The sequence below is a fragment of the Silurus meridionalis genome, chromosome 28 (genome assembly GCF_014805685.1).
Source record: "Silurus meridionalis isolate SWU-2019-XX chromosome 28, ASM1480568v1, whole genome shotgun sequence".
NCBI classification, from domain to species: domain Eukaryota; kingdom Metazoa; phylum Chordata; class Actinopteri; order Siluriformes; family Siluridae; genus Silurus; species Silurus meridionalis.
This window is the reverse complement of record NC_060911.1, coordinates 5705913-5728506: the sequence shown is the minus strand read 5'-3', so window position 1 is coordinate 5728506 and position 22594 is coordinate 5705913. Positions and strand designations below refer to the sequence as shown.

Below are 22594 nucleotides of genomic sequence, written 5' to 3'. Positions count from 1 at the left end.
GGATCACTTTTTCAAAATGACTACTCAATAATATTTGTTAGAGAAACTACATGTAACGAGCATAGTCATACCATAAAATCTAGCTATTATCTTAAACTAAAGACTAGGATTAATGATGCAAAACCGAAAAAACATGTTTTAATTTTAAATGCTTAACTATATCACATAGTAAATACAATAATTGATTTATTAATTAGAAAAATAATTTTCCATATCATGCTACACCCAAATCTCACTTATAAGATGTTATGTAAATGCTTTTTCATCCTCTTCTTCCCGATGTCATATTTAAGATGATTTTTAGCCACCTGCAAGTCAGAATGTCTTGAATGTCAATAACATGTAACATATGTAATGTAAATAACAGTCAAACTTAGGTTCAAAATAAAATAATTAAACCTATCAAAAAGAAATGTTACAAATATAATATAAGTATATAATAAGCATTTAAAAAATTTTGCATTATGGAAACTGATCAGTCAGAGGGTCAGAAGGCTGTTATTCATAACCCGGTTTTAATATTTTGGAATTTTAGTAGTGCACATTCTAGTGTGGTATAAAAGTAGTGAACACAATAGTATTAATGTGCACATTCTAATTAATGCTTTGGTCAAAATGTAATGGTCTCCTATGCAGAGCTCTCTCCAGAGGGTGCCATCGTGGCCCACCATGATGAGCTACAGCAAAATTTAAAGGTGCGCCCCTACCCTGACAAGCTCGTTCCAGAAGCTGATGTGGCATCCTGCAACAATGATGCCAATCTGATTCATGAAGTATTCCATTCCATTCGCTGCATGTACCAATTTCTCCAGTTTTTGATCTTGTTTTATTTATTGATTTAATGTTTGTTTTTCGGAGGTTCCCTGGTGGTCTAGTGGTTAGGATGCGGCGTTCTCACCACTGCGGCCTGGGTTCGATCCCCGGTCAGGGAACCTACCCCAGCCATTAGGGTTGCACAAGCCTTAGTGCTGGTCCCATGCTTAGGAAGGGCATCCAGCATAAAAACGTGCCAAATTAAAACATGCGGATGGTCCGCTGTGGCGACCCCTAAAGGGAGAAGCCGAGGAAAGTTTTAATGTTTGTTTTTCGGGAAGTTTGTTGTTTTCCAATTGCCTGGCCCAAGTTTGTATTATGTTTATGTTGGTTTATGGTTTAAAATAATGTTTTTCAACCTTCACTTCAATCTTCAAATCCTCATTATTGTATTGCATGATACAAATGTTCCAGATAATTCTATTCTAATAAGAAGAAGATTTTGAACAGTATCCTTTCAAAAGAAAGTGTTGAAATAAGTGTTTAAAATGTATAAAAGATTTTTGATAATAGAAACAAACTTGTCTATTGGATGTTCTACATTAAATATAAATAGTTGTAAGTGTATCTTAATACAAAATGTAACACTGTTATTGTTCCAAAATTGTTTAAGAGTAAATCGGGTAATAAATCAAGTGGACACCTTGAACACCAATACTTAACATGGGTACTTCATTTTTTAAATATAATGTTATCACTTTACTATGATTGAGCAGATTGCTGCTTATGGTAGTGGTAGTGTTCTAAAATTTCTTACCTATTTCCAGTTCTGGTTCCTTTGTCCAGCACATCTGAAATACTGGTGACTGGACATTAACAGACTCAATCTATAAAAAAAAAAAAAATAGTACTATTATATTGTACTATTAAGTACAATATATATATATAGTGTGTGTGTGTGTGTGTGTGTGTGTGTGTGTGTGTGTGTGTGTGTGTATATATATATATTTATCTTGCACAGGCATAACATTAAGACCAGTGAGTGGATAACACTGATTATCTATTTATCATGGTACCTGTTATTGGGTGGATATATTAGGCAGCAAGCAAACATTTAGCCCTTAATGTTGATGTGTTAAAAGCAGGAAAAATGGGCATGTGTAAGCATTTGAGCGAGTTTAACATGGGCCAAATTGTGACGTCTACACGACTGGGTCAGAGCATCTCCAAAACTGCAGCTCGTGTGGGATGTTTCCAGTCTGCAGTGATCAGTATCTACAGTGGTGAACCGGCGACAGGGTCATTGCCCAAGGCTTACTGATGCACGTGGCAGTAAAGGGTTGGCCTGTGTGGTCCAATTCAACAGTTTGTTGTTTATGGGGCTGTGAAACCACAGACCAGTCAGGGTGTCCATGATGACCCCTGTCACCCACCAAAAGTTGCAACAATGTTTACGTGAGCATCAGAACTGGACCACGGAGCAATGGAAGCAGTGGTCTGATAAATCACATTTTCATTTACATTACATGAATGACCGGGTGTGTGTGCATCACTTAACTGGGGGAACAAATGGCCCCGAGATGCATTATAGGAAGAAGGCAACCCGGCAGAGGCAGTTGCTTTGGGCAATGTTCTACTTGGAAACCTTGGGTTCGGCCATCCATGTGGATGTTACTTTGACATGTACCACCAACCTAAGCATTGTTGCAGACCATGTACACCCTTTCATGAAACCGGGATTCAGCAGGATTATTCAGCAGGATAATGCGCTGTGCCACAAAGCAAAAATGTTTTAGGAATGGTTTGAGGAGCACAACAAGAAGTTTAGGGTTTTGACTTGGCCTCCAAATTACCTAGATCTCATCTAATTGAGTATCTGTGGGATGTTCTGGAAAAACAAGTCCAATCCATGGAGGCCCCACCTCGCAAGTTACAGGACTTAAAGGATCTGCTGCTAATATCTAGGTGTCAGATACCACAGCAAACCTTCAGGGGCCTAGTGGAGTCCATGCCGGATCGGTCAGGACTGTTTTGGAAGCAAGCAGGGGGACCAGCACAATGTTTGGCAGGTGGTCATAATGTTATGCCATATATATTTGCAACAGATTCACTCTACTCAATAATGACCAATGAGTGTAGCTACAAACCATGCATACCTAAGAGATTGAAATGCATTGTACATTATTACAAAGACACACCTTTTGAAGAAGTTTGTCCCTCGTAGTAGAATTTTTGAGATCCTCACTGCTGTTAAACTTGAATCTCAGAAAAGTCCTCTTTTTAATAGGCACTAGAACAAAGTTTCCAATGTTAATATCTAGTAACTGTTATAATATATATTTGGCCTTTAAATTTATATTATAGTATAAAAAGTCTATTAAAATTATGACCTGGAACTGCATAGACTTCCACCTCGCAGAGAGTTAGAGCCTGGACAATGTTGGGAATGATCACATTCACATAACGACCCTTCATATTGCAGGTGTAGTTTACAGAGCCACCAGCAGGTATGCTAGGTATAATGACACACCTAAAGAGAGAGAAATGGGTAATGTACGCACACATATATACAGGTGCATCTCAATAAATTAAGAGTATCATTAACAAGTTTATTTATTTTAGTAATTCAAAAAGTAAAACACATTATATAGATTCATCACAGACGGACTGATATATTTCAAATTTTTCTTTCTTTCAATTTTGATAGTTATGGCTTACAACTAATAAAAACTCAAAATTTTGTATCTCAGAAAAGTAGAATATTACTTAAGACTAATAAGAAAATAAATAAATAAATAAATAAATAAATAAATAAATAAATAAATAAATACATTTTAACACAGAAATGTTGGACTACTGAAAAGTATGCAAATGTACAGAACTCAATACTCGGCTGGGGTTCCCTTTGCATGAATTACTACAGTGGCAGGCGAGGCGATCAGTCTGTGAAGCTGCTGACGTGCCCAGGTTACTCTGATAGTGGCCTTCAGCTCTCTCTTCAGGTTCTCTATTGGGTTTTGGTTGGGCTAGTTTGCTGGCCATATCAAGCACATAAATACCATGATCCTTAAAGCAGGTATTAGTACTTTTGGCAGTGTGGGCAGGTGCAAAGTCCTGTTGGAAATTGAAATCAGCATCTCCATAAAGCTGGTCAGCAGAGGGAAGCATGAAGCACTCTAAAACTTCCTGGTAGACAGCTGTGCTGACCTTCGACCTGATAAAACACAGTGGACCAACACCAGCAGTTGACATCACTCCCCAAACCACCACTGACTGTGCAAACTTTACACTGGACCTCAAGCAACTTGAATTCTGTGCCTCTTCTCTGTTCTTTCTACATTGATTTCCAAATGAAATGCAAAGTTTTCTTTCCTTTTATCTGAAAAGACGACTTGGCCCACAGAGCAACAGTTTGGTCCTTTTTGTCATTTGCCCAGGTAAGACACCTCTGACGTTGTCTCTGGTTCAGGAGTGGCTTGACACAAGGAATGCATCAGTTGTAGCCTATGGACATGTTTGTGCGTGGTGGCTCTGGAAGCACTGACTCCAGCTGCAGTCCACTCGTTGTGAATTTCCCCCAAATTCTTGAATGGGCTTCAACTTTTTACAACTGTCAAGTCAGCAGTCTTCCCCTATGATTGTGTAGCCTGAACCAGACTAAGACACCATTTAAAGGTTTAAAAAACCTTTGCAGGTATTTGGATTTAATTAGCTGATTAGAGTGTGACTTTTTCACAGTATTCTAATTTTCTGCTAAACTGAATTTTGGGTTTTCATTAGCTGTAAGCCATATCCATTAACATTAAAAGAAATAAAAACTTGAAATATATCAGTCTTTGTGTAATAAATCTATATAATATATGAGTTTCACTTAAAAAAAAAAACTAAAACAAATACATTTTTTAATGATATTCTAATTTATTGAAATGCACGTGTGTGTGTGTGTGTGTGTGTGTGTGTGTGTGTGTGTGTATATATATATATATATATATATATATATATATATATATATATATATATATATATATATATATATATATACACACTGGCGATCAAAATTAGAGAACAAATTATAAACAATTGAACAATTCTGAAATAATGTCATCTTCTCTGCTCAACAGTTGAAGGAGTTTTTGTCCTGTCTATACCATGCTACCAGAACACCTTTTCCACAAATTAACTAAGGCATTTAAAAAAAAAAACATTATATTGCAGAAAACACACTGATCAAAATTAGAGAACAACAATGACTGTAGCATGGAAAAAGATTACAACAAAATTTTCTGAAGGTTACAACAGTCAGCAATTAGTAGAAAGTGTACAGGCTTCTGCTCTGAATGACAGCACATCTGCGGCCACAGGACAGCACTAGTCTCTCACACTGCTCTGGTGTGATTTTGGTCCACTCTTCTTCCAGTCTCATCCACAGTTCAGTGACTGTAGTGGGTTTCTTAGCCATAACTTTGTTGCCAAGGATTTCCCAGAGGTTCTCTATTGGGTTGAAATAAGGACTATGGGCAGGCCATGTCATTATTTTAATGTTTTCAGTTTCAAGGAACTGCTTTACCCGTTTTGCTGTGTGACATGGAGTGTTGTCGTGCATGAACACTGCAGGCTGTTTGGGTGATGAACGCAGGAAAGGAACCATATGTTGTTGAAGAAGGTTCTGATAAATATTTGCATTCACTCTGCCATGTAGCTGTATAAGAGGCCCTACTCCTGCGGCAGAAAACATGCCCCAAACCATGACACTTCCTCCTCCACTTTTCAATGACTTCTTTACACACTTTGGGTTCAGTCTTTCTCCAGTTTGTCGCCGAATATAATGTTTCCCATTGGACCCAAATAAATTGTACTTGCTTTCATCACTGAAGTGAACTTTGGACCAAGTCTCCTCTGTCCACACAACATTCTCCTCAGCAAAGCTCAGTCTAGCCTTTTGATTTTTTTTGCTAATGAAAGCTTTGGTCACTGCAGAGTGGGCTTTCAGTCCAAATGCTCTTAAACGTAGAGACACTATATGATGAGACAGATCCTTATCCTGTTTAGCGCTGAACTGGTGAGCAATTCCAGCTGCAGTGTGGAAAGATTGCCCATTGAGATCCTCCGCAGTATCCTGTCCTCTCTTGTATTTGTCTTCCGTGGACGACCAGCCTTCTTAGCAGACTTGAATAAGTTTGTGATGTTGTTGTAAAGATTCAATATTCTTGAAATCACATATTTGAACTACCAACTTGGCTGATTGGGTCATCCCTTTGGCCTTCATCTGGACAACCTGCTCCCAGGGGATTTCAGTCACTTAAGAATAGCCCACCATCGTGCAGAGTCAGTGAAACTGGAAGGTAGGCTGCCAGTTAAATAGGGGTTTACAGATAATCAAGAAAATTAGCACCAGGTACCAGATTAACACCAATAACTGGGAGGTATCAGAAAGTGTTCTCTAATTTTGATCAGTGTGTTTTCTGGAAAATAATGGGTTTTTTTTGGAAATGCCTTAGTTATTTTGTGGAAAAGGTGTTCTGGTAGCATGGTATAGACAGGACAACAAATCTCTCCGTCCAGTAAGCTGGACAAGGTCTTTCTGACACCGTTGTCGCAACCTCCACATCTGGGTCTCCCGTTCTTTCCGGACATGCACACTGTGGTGTTATGATCATGGGTGAAGCCTTTTTCGGCCTGCCCTTTCAGCCCCTTTTCGAAGCTGTATTCACACATCATGGGGCAGAAAGAACACTGGTATGGAGCAATGCCACGGGTTGAAGAAACGATGACATCCATCTGTGAAGGGGGACCTCAGGGACCTGGTCCATTAACCCTGCCACTGAATGTGCTTCAGGGCACGGCCAGCTCTCCTCGATCTCCACTTGGTCTTGTAGTGGTCCAGGGGAATTTGCTGCCTCCTTCGAGGCTCCTAGAGCCACTTCAGGGCACTGCCGCAGCTCTAGGCACACCAGAGGTCAGTCTGGAGAAACTGATACCCTATAAGACTTCCTGGCAGCCTGGAAAGCTCTGCCAGACGTGTCTCTGTGGGTCCTGCCCACTTTAGAGTGAGGCTATTCAATTCAGTTTGAGTCTTGTCTGCGTTGTTTCGACAGGGTTCTTCCCACTCTGGTGGGAAGAGAGCAGGCTCTGGTCGTGGAACGAGAAGTGAACACTCTCCTGAAGAAGGAGGCCATCGAAGTGGTCCCTTCATCAGAATGATACTTCAAAGTTCCCAAAAAAGATGGTAGGTTGCGTCCTATTTAGATCTACGTCAGCTGAACTGCTAGGGCCGTGTCTCGTATCTGATCCGAGGACTGGGTTTTCTTAGTAGATGTCCCATGTTGGACCTCGGAGATTACCACGTTCTGATCCGTACGGACAACATTTCTGTGATTTCTTACATCAACCGTCATAAAGGTCTGTGCTCGTGCCCCCTGTACAGGCTTGCACACCAGATCCTTCTGTGGGTCCAGGAGAAGCTCCTCTCATTGAAAGCAGCTTATATCCCGGGTCGGTTGAATGAAGCGGCAGACACCCAGTCAGGGCAGGGTTTGAGACCTGGGGAATGGCGGCTCCACCCTCATGTAGTGGAGCAGATTCGGGAGAGATTCGGCAGAGCCCAGGTAGATATGTTCGCATCTCAAGAGACATTGCACTATCCCCTCTGCTTCTCCCTTACTCCTCCAGCCCCACTTGGGCTGGACGCCATGACTCAGACGTGGCCAAGGCTGCATCTGTACGCCTTCCCCTTATCGCGCTGCTTCTGGGAGTTCTGGATGAGTTCATTAGGATGGAGTCCATCTTCTCCTGGTGACTCCAAGGTGGCTGTGACCCCGCGGTGGTAGAGACCATTCTCCACTCCAGAGCTTCCTGTACGATGATGTCTAATGCCACCAGACGGTGCCTGTTCTGCTCGTAGTGTGAGCACCACCAGCTGGATCCAGTTCACCGCCCGGTTGGTTCAGTGCTGGAATTCCTCCAGGGACAGTTCACCAAAGGGTTGGCTCTGTCCACCCAGAAAATTTTGTAGCCTAGAACAAGTTACAGGTCCCCAAGGTGCCCTCGGTCATCCCACAGCCCGTTAGGTTACAAGCATTCTACCCTCCTCCCACCAGTTATGGCCCTCATCCAATTTTGGCCGATTACACACATTATTTCAGAGCGTGGACATTACGGTCGCATTACCAAAGTGTTCCAACACAGCGTCTCGTTCCTTTAGGGAACTAGGGTAACATACATAAAATAGAGAGATTTCTTATGTTTTTTTTCTTACAGGTGCATGTACATAACTATTGTTATTTAGAATGTGCATTTAAAGGAAATGACACCACATCAAAATAACCCAAGGTCATGCAGTATTTGCAGAGCTTTGATAACTCAAATAAAACAAAATGCAAAAAATTTGTAAACAAATTGTGTTAATGCTTTAAAAAAACATTATAAAACATTAAAAAAAATCATTTGGTGGAATACCCAGACTTGCCATTACAGCTTTCATGCATTTTAGCATGATCCCCACCAGTTTTTTACATTGCTGTTGGGTAACTTTATACCACTCTTAAAAAAAAAAAAACAGCTCAACTGGTTTGTGACCATCCATCTTCCTCTTGATGACATTCCAGAGGTTTTCAATAGGTTTCAAATCTGGAGATTGGATTGGCCATGACAGGGTCTTGATCTGGTGCTCCTCAATCCATACTCTCATTGCTCTGGCATAGCGTATTGTCCTGTTGGAAAAATCCAATCCTCTGAGTTGGGGATAATTTTTGTTGCAGAAAGAAACAAATATTCTTCTAGAACAACCCTGTACGTGACTTGATTCATGCGTCCTTCACAAAGACAAATCTGTCCAATTTCCACCTTGCTGAAGCACCAGCAGCTTATCACTGACCCTCCTTCATATTTTACAGTTGGTGCAAGAAACTTTGGGTTGTAGGCCTCTCCAAGTCTCCCTCTAATGATAACATGACCAGGTGTTGGGCAAAGCTGAAAATTGGACTCATCAGAAAAGATTACTCCAGTCCGCTAGAGTCCAATTCCTTTGGTCTTTTGCAACCTTCAGCCTGGCTCTTCTTTGCTTTTTACTGATGAAGGGCTTTTTTCTGGCTTTGTATGACTTTAGCCATGCCTGTTTTGAACCGTTCTTGCCATGCACTTCACCCCAGTCTCAGTTCACCACTGTTGTTGAAGGTCACTTGAGGTCAGCCTACGGTTCTTGATTGACATTCGAATAGGTTTTCAGTCATCTCACTTGTTACTGACCCATTTTCGACCTCTTCCAAGTTGTAGCTTTATTGTTTCTATTTCCTAGTTCCTCATCCTAGTGTCTGTTGCTTAATCTTGTTTTTGTGAAATGCCATCTTTGAAATATTAAGGATAGAAGCAACTTGATGCTCACTGAATCCTTGTGCCAGTAAAGCTAGGATTGATCCTTTTTTCCTTCACTCAAAAACTTTCTTTTTACCGTTTTTGACAAGTTTAATGGTTATTTTAAAATTTCCAATTACCTTTGAAAGACTTCAAGCACTTTTTACAATCCAATTGGTCACATTGCAAGAGGAAAGTGTTGATTACAGCAGTGCTTTTTTTTCAAATACTTTTCCCCATTAAATAGGACTGGATTCAGGTGATCACCAAATTTCAGTGGTCTACAGTATGGTCTGCAGTATATATATATATATATATATATATATATATATATATATATATATATATATATATATATATATAGTGGGGAAATAATTATTTAAGCCCCTGAAATAGAGTCTAGATACTTATTTCAGGTGAAAGAAAAACTGAAACAACATGGCTACCATTCCATACTTCAACACCATGCATCTGTCTAAACTAAAGACAATTAACCAAAGCATATGTCCAAGCTATGTAAATGTTTCTTTTTAGAGAGAAAACAGTCGGCTGGAGTGTTATCTATCATAGAATGGCCTGCCCAATCACCGTACATAGGTACTGTACCTAAGAGTATAAAGCTGTTAATCATGCTAAGGCAGGAGTTTTTAATAGAATGAAGTTTATTGTGTACATTATATATCTTCATACCATTAATTTACTAAGTTTGTTGTGTATAAACAAAAGTAACATGTGTCTTTTAAAACCTATAAAGGACTAGGTGTTGCCAAACTTTTGACAGGCTTTGTCCAATCTAATAATTCGTTTTAACTGCATAAAGGCAATTTCTAAAACAATTTCACATGATGAGTCAATTGAATGCACTGTGATAATGCCTTATTAAAGTACATGCATACAAAGAAGTAGTAAAAAGACATAGTTAGCAATATATGAAATGTTAATGATTCTTTATATTCAACTCACAGTTTTATGCTGATATTTTTATATAAGCAATACAAAAAAAAAACTTCACCTGGGGTTGTTGTTGCCGTTGTTTAGTAAGGAGTAGCCAACGTGAATCTCAGCACCATTTAACCGTTGTGAACAGCAGTCGCCTCTGTTAGTGACAATTATATTGAAAATGTGATACGCGTCTAACAAATCCACCCTCCACCATGGGTTATACTCATTATTTGTGTGTGTACATGAGGAGGAAAGTATGTTAGATGCTCGGTTGCCATCAATAGCATTGTGAGCATAGTATGGGGCACCTGTCGAAGACTGTGTTGCTATTCCTCCTAAGGCCACATTCACTAGAGGAAAGAAACAAAACATATATATATATATATATATATATATATATATATATATGAACAGTGTATTTAAGAAAATCTAATTTCTAATCTTTTGAATAAAGCAGTATAAAGAAGTTTTTTTTGAGTACAATGAGTCTGTCCAATTGTGACAATTCAATACATTAACAATTAAGTAAATTATACTATAGAAATTCTTACCTAGCCGAGGATGGCTGATTATCCACTGCAATGAAAAAATACAAATCCCTGTGTAAAAATAAATATATAATCAAAAATTATTTAGGAGAAGCATTAATCGGAAAAATAAAACATAAATCTGTAAGTGCCATAAATCATACTTAATGCAACTAATCCATCCACTGGACTAAAATTGTTGAATAACATTTCTTTAAATTATTTTTACCTAAATAAAAACGCATGGGGCTCAGTGAATTCTCCATTTTCTGTTCAAATAGAAACATAACACTTTTAGACAATTTCCAACAGCACTCAAGGATGAAAAGAACAAGTGGGAAAACAGTGTAGAATTCACCTCTTATGATTTACACTTTTACAGTGAATCCAGTTATATAAGGTGCATCACATTGCAGATATATTATGAATTAAACCAAAAGAAGATACAGGTTAAGAACAGAGATTTCTCACCTTGTGCAGCATAAATCAAAAAGTCACCTTTATAAACACTTTACACCAAGTACTGTACCACACCAAGTGCTTTGCTAATACTTATAGACTTAATTTAAAAGTCAAATGCACTGTTTGTTTTTTTTTTTACAAATGCCTCAGTATGCCTCAGACAACAATCTTTGGCAAAATTATAAACAGTGTACATAGAGAAATACATTATATGTGTATAGTTTTTATCCAGCTGGGCAATCAATTCATGATTCAGTTTGTTTTATTGAATTAATTTATAATTTGGTAATGATTTTGTACTTTTTTGTAACACATTGTATAATTCCTTGATCTTATTTCAGTGGTTTAAGCCTTGTTTTCTTTTAAAGAAAACTAGTATTTTGCATGAATTTTGCATACGGCTTCACCAAGTACAAAGGATGAGAACTTCAAATAGCATTCACATCAAATATCAAAATGGTGAAAAATGTGATCTCGGTGAAGATTGTATTAAGATTTATCGTCAGTACAGACAAAGAGTGATTCCCCCATTTTCCGAACTGTACCTTTAAGTGCAGCCAGTTTAGCGCCCAAAGTGGCTTTATCGTTTGCTAGTTGTGTTTTCACTGATTGTAGGTCAGCTCTAATTGTGAAAAAATCATCACCCCGTGCTGCTCGGTGTTTGGTTTTAAAGATCTCCGCAATGTCTTGTTTTAACAAGTCTGGCCAGGTCGCTGGAGGCGAGGTGAGGAAGGCTAGATTGAGATGGTTTGGACATGTGCAGAGAAGGGACATGGGGTATATCGGTAGTAGAATGCTGAGAATGGAGTTGCTAGGAAGGAGGAGAAGAGGAAGGCCAAGGAGTAGGTTTATGGATGTGATGAGGGAAGACATGCAGCTAGTTGGTTTGAAAAAGGCAGATGTAGAGGACAGGGGGGAATGGAGATGGATGATCCACTGTGGCGACACCTAATGGGAGCAGCCAAAAGAAGAAGAAGAAGATCATTATAGACAGTGTTTCAGACCCACAGAAATTTGAAGACATCTCATATGTATGTCCAGAACCCCATTAACCCTTGTCACATGATACATCTACTTGACTGAGTATTAGATGATATTCTTGCTTTAAAATTAGGTCATAATTGCATTTAAAAGGAGGAACACTGAGCAAGTAATAGGAATATATTTTTAATAATGCAAACATGTTCCTTGCAATCTCTGGATGAATGGACATCACTGGAGTGTTAAACTTATTTTTTTTTTGTAGTAGTACAGACAATCGTTAGATCTTGTTTATTTTGTCAAATTATAGTCTGCTGTTTATTTCACAGTATAGAAAACTGTTGATTTGCGACATTTTGGGAAATTCTGACTTATGTTTACAGACTGTACACAAAACTTGACCAGCTTGATTGAGGGACAGTTCTGTAAATGGAAATGACTTAATGATAGGTGAGAGGTAAATGGTCAGATCAGCTTGAGCTATGAGGAGGGATATAATAACTTAAATATAATAATTATAATTATATAATTATATAATTTTATATATATATATATATATATTCCTCTCTTAAGAAAGAAAATGGCCAGGAAGAACACGGTCTTAACTGTGAGAAACCTCTAAGATGCTTCAGCCAGCAGCTCGACGGGGGATTTAGATAGAGTCTCCAACACAACGCCCAAGTAACTTGCAGGCACTCTAGATCGCACCAGGGGCCTCAGCCTTCAAGTGCCGTGGAGAAAACACGTCACTAGCGGGTCTCTGCCCAGTTATTGCCCTGCTAGGGGGGTGTGGAATGTCATATGGCGGACGCTTACACTTTAAGGGTGGACAGAGCAAATCCTCTGGCAAACTGCTCTTGAAGGAATTCCAACACTGAAACAACTGGACAGTTAATCGCACCATGCACTAAACAGGCGCCATCTTGCGGCATACAACCTCTGGACTGGAGAATGGTCTCTACCACCTTGGTGGAGAGCCCGGAGAGTCAGAGCTGTGCTAATTCAGGGGCTACAGTCACAGTCTCCAAAACTCTGTGGGTGAACTATTGTGCTCCCTGCCTGAGAGAGAAGATCCCCACTGATAGGAATCTCCCAGGGAGGGCTACCAGGTCCACGAATCATGGTCTGCCCAGCCACCAAGGGGCCACCAGGAGGAGGTGGACTCCATCCCAGCAAACTCTCTCTAGAACTTCTGGAAGCAGTGCGATAGGGGGAAAAGTGTAAAGGCGTAGCTTTAGCCATGCCTAAGCCGAAGTGTAAGGGAGAACCAGAGGGGACAATGCGACCTCTCTTGAGTTGTGAACAAGTCTACCTGCTCCCTGCCAAATCTCTCCCAGATCTGCTCCACCACTTAAGGGTGGAGCCGCCATTCCCCGGGTCTCAGCCCTTAAAAGGGTGTCTGCTGCTTCGTTTAAAAGGCCCAGGATGTAGGCTGTCCTTAAGAAGAGCAGCTTTCCCTAAGCCCACAGGATTATCTGGCATGCGATACCGTGATTATTTGAGATTCCATCGTCCAGCATGTCCGCTCCCGGAGCCATTGTGTTCTCAATGTCGCTGTGCAGGTACCCACGATCCTAAACAACAACTTCGGAGGTGTTGTCCTGCATACCAGAACAAACGACACCAGGGTGATTCAAAGTTGGATCTTGAAGAGGGATTTCAGGATCCTGGTGGAGACAGTACATCACCCAGAAAAAGAATCATTGTGTCACTTACCATCGAGGAATTGAGAAGTTTAGTAGACTTCTTGCACTAAATAGGTGGCTACAGTCATGGTGTCGAGAAGACAAGCTACTCTTTATTGATAACTGAAATCTTTTCTGGGAGCGTCCTAGGTTACCATTTTGTAGATTTAAATGGGGAACTATCCAGGTTAATGCAAGTAAACTATGGGATTTAGTTCTAACACCCCTGCTTTTCACAATATACATGCTTCCCTTGGGAAATACTATTAGAAGGCATTGGATTAGCTTCCACTGCTATGCTGATGATACCCATCTATATATAATAGCTATAATAAAATAGATTATGATAAATACACATTGCTCACATTAACTCTTATATTATTTAAAGCGGCTTTGAGACGATGTCCATTGTGAAAAAGCAGGATAGAAATAAACTTGACTTGACTTCATGTGGGCGAGAACAACATCTCGATGCCAGACTGCTAAGTGCTCTGATTAAGATAATATTAACCAATCTTCAATATAGTTTAAGAGAGGCGGCGCTGAAGGCTCTTGTCACAAGAGGCAGAAACCGCCGAGAGGCGTACTTCCGAAGCGTGTGATCGAGAGCTAGTCCAGGCAGGTGAGGCAGGAGAAAGGAAAAAGCCCATCTCAAAACCCTCTGCAAGGTCCATCTGCGAGCCCCAGGAACTAGCGACACTCCTCGAAGACTGCCCAGTTGAAGCGGAGCATACGCATTGACATGCAAGCGCAATGTGCACAGTCGCCTTCCTCAAGAACTGACTTAGCATGCTCCGCTCCCAGACAAGCCACACTTAGCCGAGAAGTGTGCTTAGTCTTTTGCTTGCCGTATTTTTTTTTTTTCAGGCATACAATTTTGGACAAACAATACACAACACATAGAGCACTTCATGAACAAACAAAAGCTAGCAGCAGCTTTACTCCATGTGCTTTTATAGCTTTCTGGTTATGACGTCACCGACATGATTTTTCATTAGACGGATTACACACATGATGCAGAGCGTGGACAACGCAGAAAGCATTCCCACAGTGTTTTAACGCAGCTAGAGTTCCTAAAAGGAAACCCCGTCATTTTGTTTTATGAATGTTGTATATGAATGTGAAAATTGTCAACTTCAGGCAGATTAAGTCAAGTCAAGTTTATTTCTATAGCGCTTTTCACAACAGACATTGTCTCAAAGCAGCTACATTACACTATGCATTACAGATGCATGTGATGTTAATTTGATCCATCCACAAAGGTTTTAATGCCTTTCAATGATCTAATACATAATATTTCAAAATTTTAACATAAAAATTAATTTTGGATGTAGGGCATGATTTGTGCCTTATCACAAAAATCTCTGAGTCAATAAATAAACAAACAAACAAGTAAAAAAAAAAAGAAAACATTAATTTTCAGCAATGTTCTTTACTAATCATTATCATCAACATTTTTTTTACTCTCATGCAGTATAATGAAAGGAAAAACATTTACAGGGGACAGCCTTATGCAAAAATAAAATCCCTTATTTCAGCATTACCTCAGCACTTTCTGAATTTAATGCATGCATCTAAACACACTTTGATTCATGCCGAATTTAATGATTGGTTGGTTCTTGACATTTCTGATTGGCTGGTAAGTAATCCCCTGCTTTACCGCTGTTCTAATCTCGTGCCCCCAGTTTATCAAGGAATTGCATTTGCCACATAACTAATCTGTCTATCACAGTTAGAACTAAAAGCACAAAAATAAACTAAAAGAAATGAAGAACTAATAAAAGATAAAAAAGAAATGAAGAATGTTCATACCATAAGAAATTAGTAGCATTACAGTACAGAAAACTGTAGGATTTCTGCTTGTTTATTGGTGTCCTCTGACGTAAAAAAAAAAAAAAAAGATTTTGCCAAAGAAAGTAAAAATGTGGTGACGTGTATCCTTATTTCAGCCTCTTTTTTGACATCATAGGACATTTCAACCAATAAAGAAGCAGAGAAACTATGCACGTAGGCTACGCTACTACAGAACTGGATACTGTACAGTACATGTACTCACTATAAATGTGATACAGTTTATTGTATTTCTAAGAATTTACATAAAATTGATCTTGCTATATTCTTGCAAATGTTTTCTGTGTGTTTAAAGTGTGTGGGAGGATGATCTATGGCTTAAACAATCCGTTTATTGCGTTTTTTTTGTTTATCGTGGGCAGCTTTGGTAAAGTAACCACTTTTAATGTGGGGATTAATGTATTGCATTAGGTGTTATAGCAACGTTAGTTGTTTACACAGAAATGATCACTTTTGCTAATTGACTACTCAATATTTGTGAGAGAAACTATATGTAACTAGCATAGTCATACCATAAAATCTAGCTATCTAGGTTTAATGATACTAAACCAAACAAACAAGTTGTAATTTAAAATGCTTAACTATATCACTTAATAAATAGAATTATTGATTCATTACATAACAAGGGATAACAATAGTTTTTCATATCACGCTACACCCAAATCTCTCTTATGTTCTTTTTGTAGTTATGTATCCACTTCTTTATCTTCTTCTTCCCAAAGTCATGTTTTTCTGCCACCTGCAAGTCAGAATGTCTTAACTGTCAATAACATATGTAATGTAATTAACAGTCAAACATAGGTTCAAAATTTAAAGAGCTTTTTAAAATTTTTTACAAATATAATAAAAGTATATAATAAGCATTTTACACCACAATAATTTTGCATTATGGAAACTGATCAGTCAGAGGGTCAGAAGGCTGTTATTCATAACCCGGTTTTAATATTTTGGAATTTTAGTAGTGCACATTCTAGTGTGGTATAAAAGTAGTGAACACAATAGTAATAATGTGCACATTCTAATTAATGCTTTGGTCAAAATGTAACGGTCTCCCATGCAGAGCTCTCCCAAGAGGCTGCCATCGTGGCCCACCATGATGAGCTACAGCAAAATTCAAAGGTGCGCCCCTACCCTGACAAGCTCGTTCCAGAAGCTGATGTGGCATCCCACAACAATGATCCCAATCTGATGCCGATGTGGATTCCTTCATGAAGTATTTCATTCCATTCGCTGCATGTACCAAGCCTTTTTTTCCATGTCTTATGCTTCTCAATTTCTCCAGTTTTTGATCTTGTTTTTAATTTATTTTTTCATTCTTGTTTTTTGCTAAGCTTATGTTATTTTCCAATTGCGTGGCCCATATTATGTTTCTGGTGGATTATGATTTGAAATTAGAGCTGCATTTTTTTGCTTGTTTTGTAAATTAAATATTTTTCAATCTTCACTTCAATCTTCACATCCTTATTATTGTATTGCATGAAACAAATGCTCCACATAATCCTATTCTAATAACAAGCAGATTTCGATCAGTTTTCTTTCAATAGAAAGTGTGGAAAAAAGTGTTTAAAATGTAAAAAAACATTTTTGATAAGACACAAACTTGTCCACTGGATGTTCTACATAAAATATAAATAGTTGAAAGTGTATATTAATACCTAATGTAACACTGTTATTATTCCCAGGTTGTTGGGTTTACGAATAAATCAGGTGATAACAGTAACACTGCATCAAGTGGGCACCTTGAACACCAATCTTTAAATCTGCTTTTTTTTTTAATATAATGATATCCGTTTACTATGATTGAGCAGATTGTTGTAGTAGTAGTGGTAGTATTCTAAACTTTCTTACCTATTTCCAGTTCTGGTTCCTTTGTCCAGCGCACCTGAAAAACCGGTGACTGGACATTGACAGACTTAATCTATAAAAAAAATAATAAAAAATAGTACTATTATGTGCTATACAATATTTATAGTGTGTGTGTGTGTGTGTGTGTGTGTGTATATGTGTGTTTATATATATCTATATACATTGTCGAGGCATAACATTATGACCACTGATTATCTCTTTATCATGGCACCTGTTGGTGGGATACATTAAGCAACAAGTAAACATTTTGTCCTCAAAATTGATGTGTTAGAAGGGCAAGTGTAAGCATTTGAGCGAGTTTGACAAGGGCCAAATTGTGATGACTATACGACTGAGTCAGAGCATCTCTAAAGCTACATCTCTTGTCCAGTCTGCAGTGGTCAGTATCTATCAAAAGAGGTCCAAGGAAGGAACAGTGGTGAACCGGCGACAGGGTCATTGCCCGTCTCACTGATGCAGGTAGAAATGAAAGCTGGACCAGTAGAACCGGTGACAGGGTCATTGCTCACGGCTCACTGATGCAAGTAGGAGTGAAGGTCCAGCGTTTTGGAGATACTCTGATCCAGTCATCTAGTCATCACAATTTGGCCCTTGTTAAACTCGCTCAAATGCTTACACTTGCCCATTTTTTTAACACATCAAATTTGAGGACAAAATACAGTGGAACCCGGTTATGTCGATGTCCTAGGGTGTCGCCAAAAAGCATTAAGGTAACCGATGATCGAGATAAACGAAAACCAAATGGCGGCAATTTAACGTGCTTGAAATTTCTTCATGTACATGATGTGCGTTAATAAATGAGAATGTGCATGCACGTGTTTTTGAAGGTTTTTTTTACAGAACTGCGTTGCCGCGATTTGTTTGATGAAGGCATGCTATAAAAATACATACAGTACATGTTTATCTGTCAGGAATCCACCTGCCACGCCCCCTTCGGCCCCCTTCAGCATGTCAGGTGCTTTCTCGGCCGCTTTCTCTGAAGCTCTCGGCTTCAATCACGCACATATGGTGCTCGTTTATCATCATCACCAGCTCCTATTTAAATTTCCACACTCTCACTGTCTGTTATTGTTGGTATATGTTGGTTCACGGCGGTCGTTGTTATCGCGCATGCGTATCCCGGTACGTGCCTTCCCACCGGCACTCTCTCAACGGCTGCGCTTTTCTTCCCAAAGCGCATCACGGATTACCCACAGTGCATCACAGTTTGTTATATATTGGGCTGTGTAACCACAGACCAGTCAAGGTGTCCATAATGACCCCTGTCCCCCACCGAAAGCGGAAACAATGTTTACGTGAGTATCAGAACTGGACCACGGAGCAATAGAAGAAAGTGGCCTGGTCTGATGAATCACATTTTCATTTACATTACGTGAATGGCCGGGTGGGTGGGGGAACTTACCTGGGGAACACATGGCACAGGGATGCACTATGGAAAGAAGGCAACCTGGCAGAGGCGGTTGCTTTGGGCAATGTTCTGTTGGAAAACCTCGGGTCCGGCCATCCATGTGGATGTTACTTTGACACGTACCATTTACGTAAGCCTTGTTGCAGACCATGTACACCCTTTCATGAAACCGGTATTCCCTGATGGCCTCATTCAGTAGGATAATGTGCCCTGCCACAAAGCAAAAATGGTTCAGGAATGGTTTGAGAAGTTGAGAACAAGTTTGAGGTTTTGACTTGGCCCCCAAATTACCCAGATCTTATTCAAAAAAGCATCGACGGGATGTTCTGAACAAACAAGTTCAATCCATGGAGGCCCCACCTCGCAAGTTACAGGACTTAAAAAATCTGCTGCTAATATCTAGGTGTCAGATACCACAGCACACCTTCAGGGGCATAGTGGAGTCCATGCCGGCTGTGTCAGGACTGTTTTGGCAGCAAAAAGGGGAACACAATATTAGGCAGGTGGTCATAATGTTATGCCTAATCTGTGTGAATATATATATATATATATATATATATATATATATATATATATATATATATATACAGTGGAACCTCGGGTTACGAATTTAATTCGTTCCGGTACTTTATTCGGAACCTGAAAAGTTTGTATCCCGATACAAATTTCCCCATAATAATGAACAGAAACTTCGGTAATTCGTTCTGGACAACCAAAAATATTACTTAAATAAAAATAAAGCCAATATTCACTAATATTATTTACTTTTAACATGTTATATTAAAATCATACCACATAAAACATACAAAAGAGGAAAAGATCTTTACCGGTACTTTCCTTTGAGAAGACTCGCTGCAGGAGACGACGTCAGAGAAGGGGAGGAGGGAGAGTTATTGTTTGGAAGGAGAATCTTATTATATTATATTATTTATATATTATTATATATTATATTATAGAATATTAAAGACAGTGTTATTAACACAAACGCTGAGACAATTGTTGCATTAGAGGGAAAATGAGAGCTGTTTCTTTAAGGCTACTATCAGTTGGTATTGAAGTCCAGAGTGAAATTCATTATGGGTATTGTACTGGAAAAGACTGTAACCCTGCTAATCTATCTTCATAAAAACAAGTAAAGTGGTTATGCATCGGCTAATGTTGTCCATCTCATCATTCCACGAGCATCAACTAATGAGTTGTTACACTGCTGCCGGGAAAAGTTCAAGCGGATAAGTAACACGATGCTCTCGCTAGGGACACAGGACGCTAACTGATGTGACAAGCTGCGTAGATAGAGCAAAAACAACCAACTTGCCTGCGATTTTTTGGTGAGCGACGTTCGTATCCCGATATGTTGTTCGTAACCAGGGGCAGAAATTTGGATGAACTGCGATTCGTAACCTGAATTATACGTATGCCGGGGCGTTCGTAACCCGAGGTTCCACTGTATATATATATATATATATATATATATATATATATATATATATATATATATATATATATATATATTATATTGCATACAGTATACATATTTACAACTTATATATTTCATACCATACTGTAGACAAGCACCACCAGTGAATCAAAATGTGAAGGAACATATTATTTTTTGTGATGAACCATTCTTAACACAGTGGTGGCACAAACATGATGGTAGAATGGCACTGGAACAGTATCAGGTGCACCAGTAGGACTGGGTTTTTTCACTGCAGGGCTGAGAAACAGCTTACAGTGAGCCTCTTTCTACTAATAAAGAAGAGCATCAAGAGCTACAAGCTATGCATACCTAAGACACTGACAATGCAGTATACATTCTTACAAAGACACACCTTTTGGAAAATTTTGTCCCTCGTAGTAGAATTCTTGAGATCCTCACTGCTGTTAAACTTGAATCTCAGAAATGTCTTCTTTTTAATAGGCACTAGAACAAAGTTCCCAACGTTAATATCTAGTAACTGTTATAAAATATATTTGGCCGTTAGATTTATATTATAGTATAAAAAGACTATTAAAATTATGACCTGGAACTGCATAGACTTCCACCTCGCAGAGAGTTAGAACCTGGACAATGTTGGGAATGATCACATTCACATAACGACCCTTCATATTGCAGGTGTAGTTTACAGATGCACCAGCAGGTATGCTAGGTATAATGACACACCTGAAGAGAGAGAATGGGTAATGTATGTAGACACCCACTCACATGCATATACATATACATATGCTTGTGTGTGTGTGTGTGTGTGTGTGTGTGTGTGTGTGTGTGTGTGTGTGTGTGTGTGTTTAAACACTACCTAAGAAGCGTATAAAGCTGTTAATCATGCTAAGGAAAGATTTTTCAATAGAATAAAGTTTAACATGTGTACATTTATATACATGTTTGGTCAAAGTAAATCATCATACCGTTAATTGACCTAGTTTGTTGTGTATAAACAAAAGGAACATACATGTGTCTTTCAAAACCTATAAAAGAGTAGGTGTTGTGAAACTTTAAACAGGCTCTCTCTGAATCTCAGCACCATTTAACCGTTCTGGACAGCAGTCGCCTCTGTTAGTGACGATTATATTGTTAATTTGATACGCGTCCAACAAATCCACCCTCCACCATGGGTTATACTCATTATTTGTGTGTGTACATGAGGAGGAAAGTATGTTAGATGCTCGGTTGCCATCAATAGCTTTGTTAGCATAGTATGGGGCACCTGTCGAAGACTGTGTTGCTATTCCTCCTAAGGCCACATTTACTAGAGGGAAGAAACAAAAATTATATATAGATTAGATTAGATTAGATAAAGAAATCTTTTTTATGTACAATGAATCTGTCCAATTGTGACAATTTAATACATTAACAATTAAGTAAATTATACTATAGAAATTCTTACCTAGCCGAGGATGGCTGATTATCCACTGCAATGAAAAAATACAAATCCCTGTGTAAAAATAAATATATAATCAAAAATTATTTAGGAAAAGCATTAATCTGAAAAATTAAACATGAATCTATAAGTGCCATAAATCATACTTAATGCAACTAATCCATCCACTGGACTAAAATTGTTAAATAACATTTTCTTGATATTATTTTTACCTAAATAAAAACGCATGGGGCTCAGTGAATTCTCCATTTTCTGTTCAAATAGAAACATAACACTTTTAGACAATTTCCAACAGCACTCAAGGATAAAAAGAACAAGTGGGGAAACAGTGTAGAATTCACCTCTTATGATTTACACTTTTACAGTGAATCCAGTTATATAAGGTGCATCACACTGCAGATATATTATGAATTAAACCAAAAGAAGATACAGGTTAAGAACAGAGATTTCTCACCTTGTGCAGCATAAATCAGAAAGTCACCTTAATAAACACTTTACACCAAGTACTGTACCACACCAAGTGCTTTGCTAATACTTATGTACTCTACTCAATTTAAAAGTCAAATGCACTGTGTTTTACAAATGCCTCAGTATGCCTCAGACAACAATCTATAGCAAAGTTTTCAACAGTATACATACATAAATACATTATATGTGTATAGTTTTTATGCAGCTGGGCAATCAATTCTTGAATCAGTTTGTTTTATTCATAAATATTTGTACAAATGTGTTGCACAAAACCCAAAGTAAAATTGCCACAGCAAAAACGATAATTTTCCTTTATGTAATATAATTACAATAGTATATAATTTATTTATATATTACATATTTGATATATAAATGATCGCAAATTTTGTGTGTGTGTGGGGGGGGGTGTTTTTCTTTTCATTT

At 38.6% G+C, this 22594-nt stretch overlaps 1 protein-coding gene across 1 annotated transcript; it reads right to left on the bottom strand.

Moving 5' to 3' along the window:
- Window positions 1-1556: 1556 nt before the first annotated feature.
- On the bottom strand, window positions 1557-22000 carry LOC124381177. The gene is made up of 16 exons (XM_046842593.1): window positions 21916-22000; window positions 21710-21757; window positions 21328-21571; window positions 20849-20988; window positions 20614-20748; window positions 18948-19034; window positions 18712-18818; window positions 17399-17468; window positions 13074-13258; window positions 12831-12979; window positions 10801-10931; window positions 10596-10643; window positions 10115-10394; window positions 3144-3283; window positions 2952-3043; window positions 1557-1640 (listed from the first exon to the last, which is right to left on the bottom strand). The coding sequence occupies exons 1-16, from the start codon at window positions 21971-21973 to the stop codon at window positions 1557-1559; spliced, it is 1998 nt and encodes a 665-aa protein (XP_046698549.1). The 5' UTR covers window positions 21974-22000.
- Between the last annotated feature and the right edge of the window lie 594 nt (window positions 22001-22594).

Bases quoted from the DNA above. Each gene is read 5' to 3' on its own strand.
- LOC124381177 (XM_046842593.1), bottom strand. From the start codon at position 21,973: ATGTTTCTATTTGAACAGAAAATGGAGAATTCACTGAGCCCCATGCGT. The intron at 21,572-21,709 runs GTAAGAATTTCT...TCTTCCCTCTAG, and splicing joins AATCAGCCATCCTCGGCTAG to TAAATGTGGCCTTAGGAGGA. The intron at 10,932-12,830 runs GTAAGCGTCCGC...GTAAATCATAAG, and splicing joins GCTCTGTCCACCCTTAAAGT to AGGTGAATTCTACACTGTTT.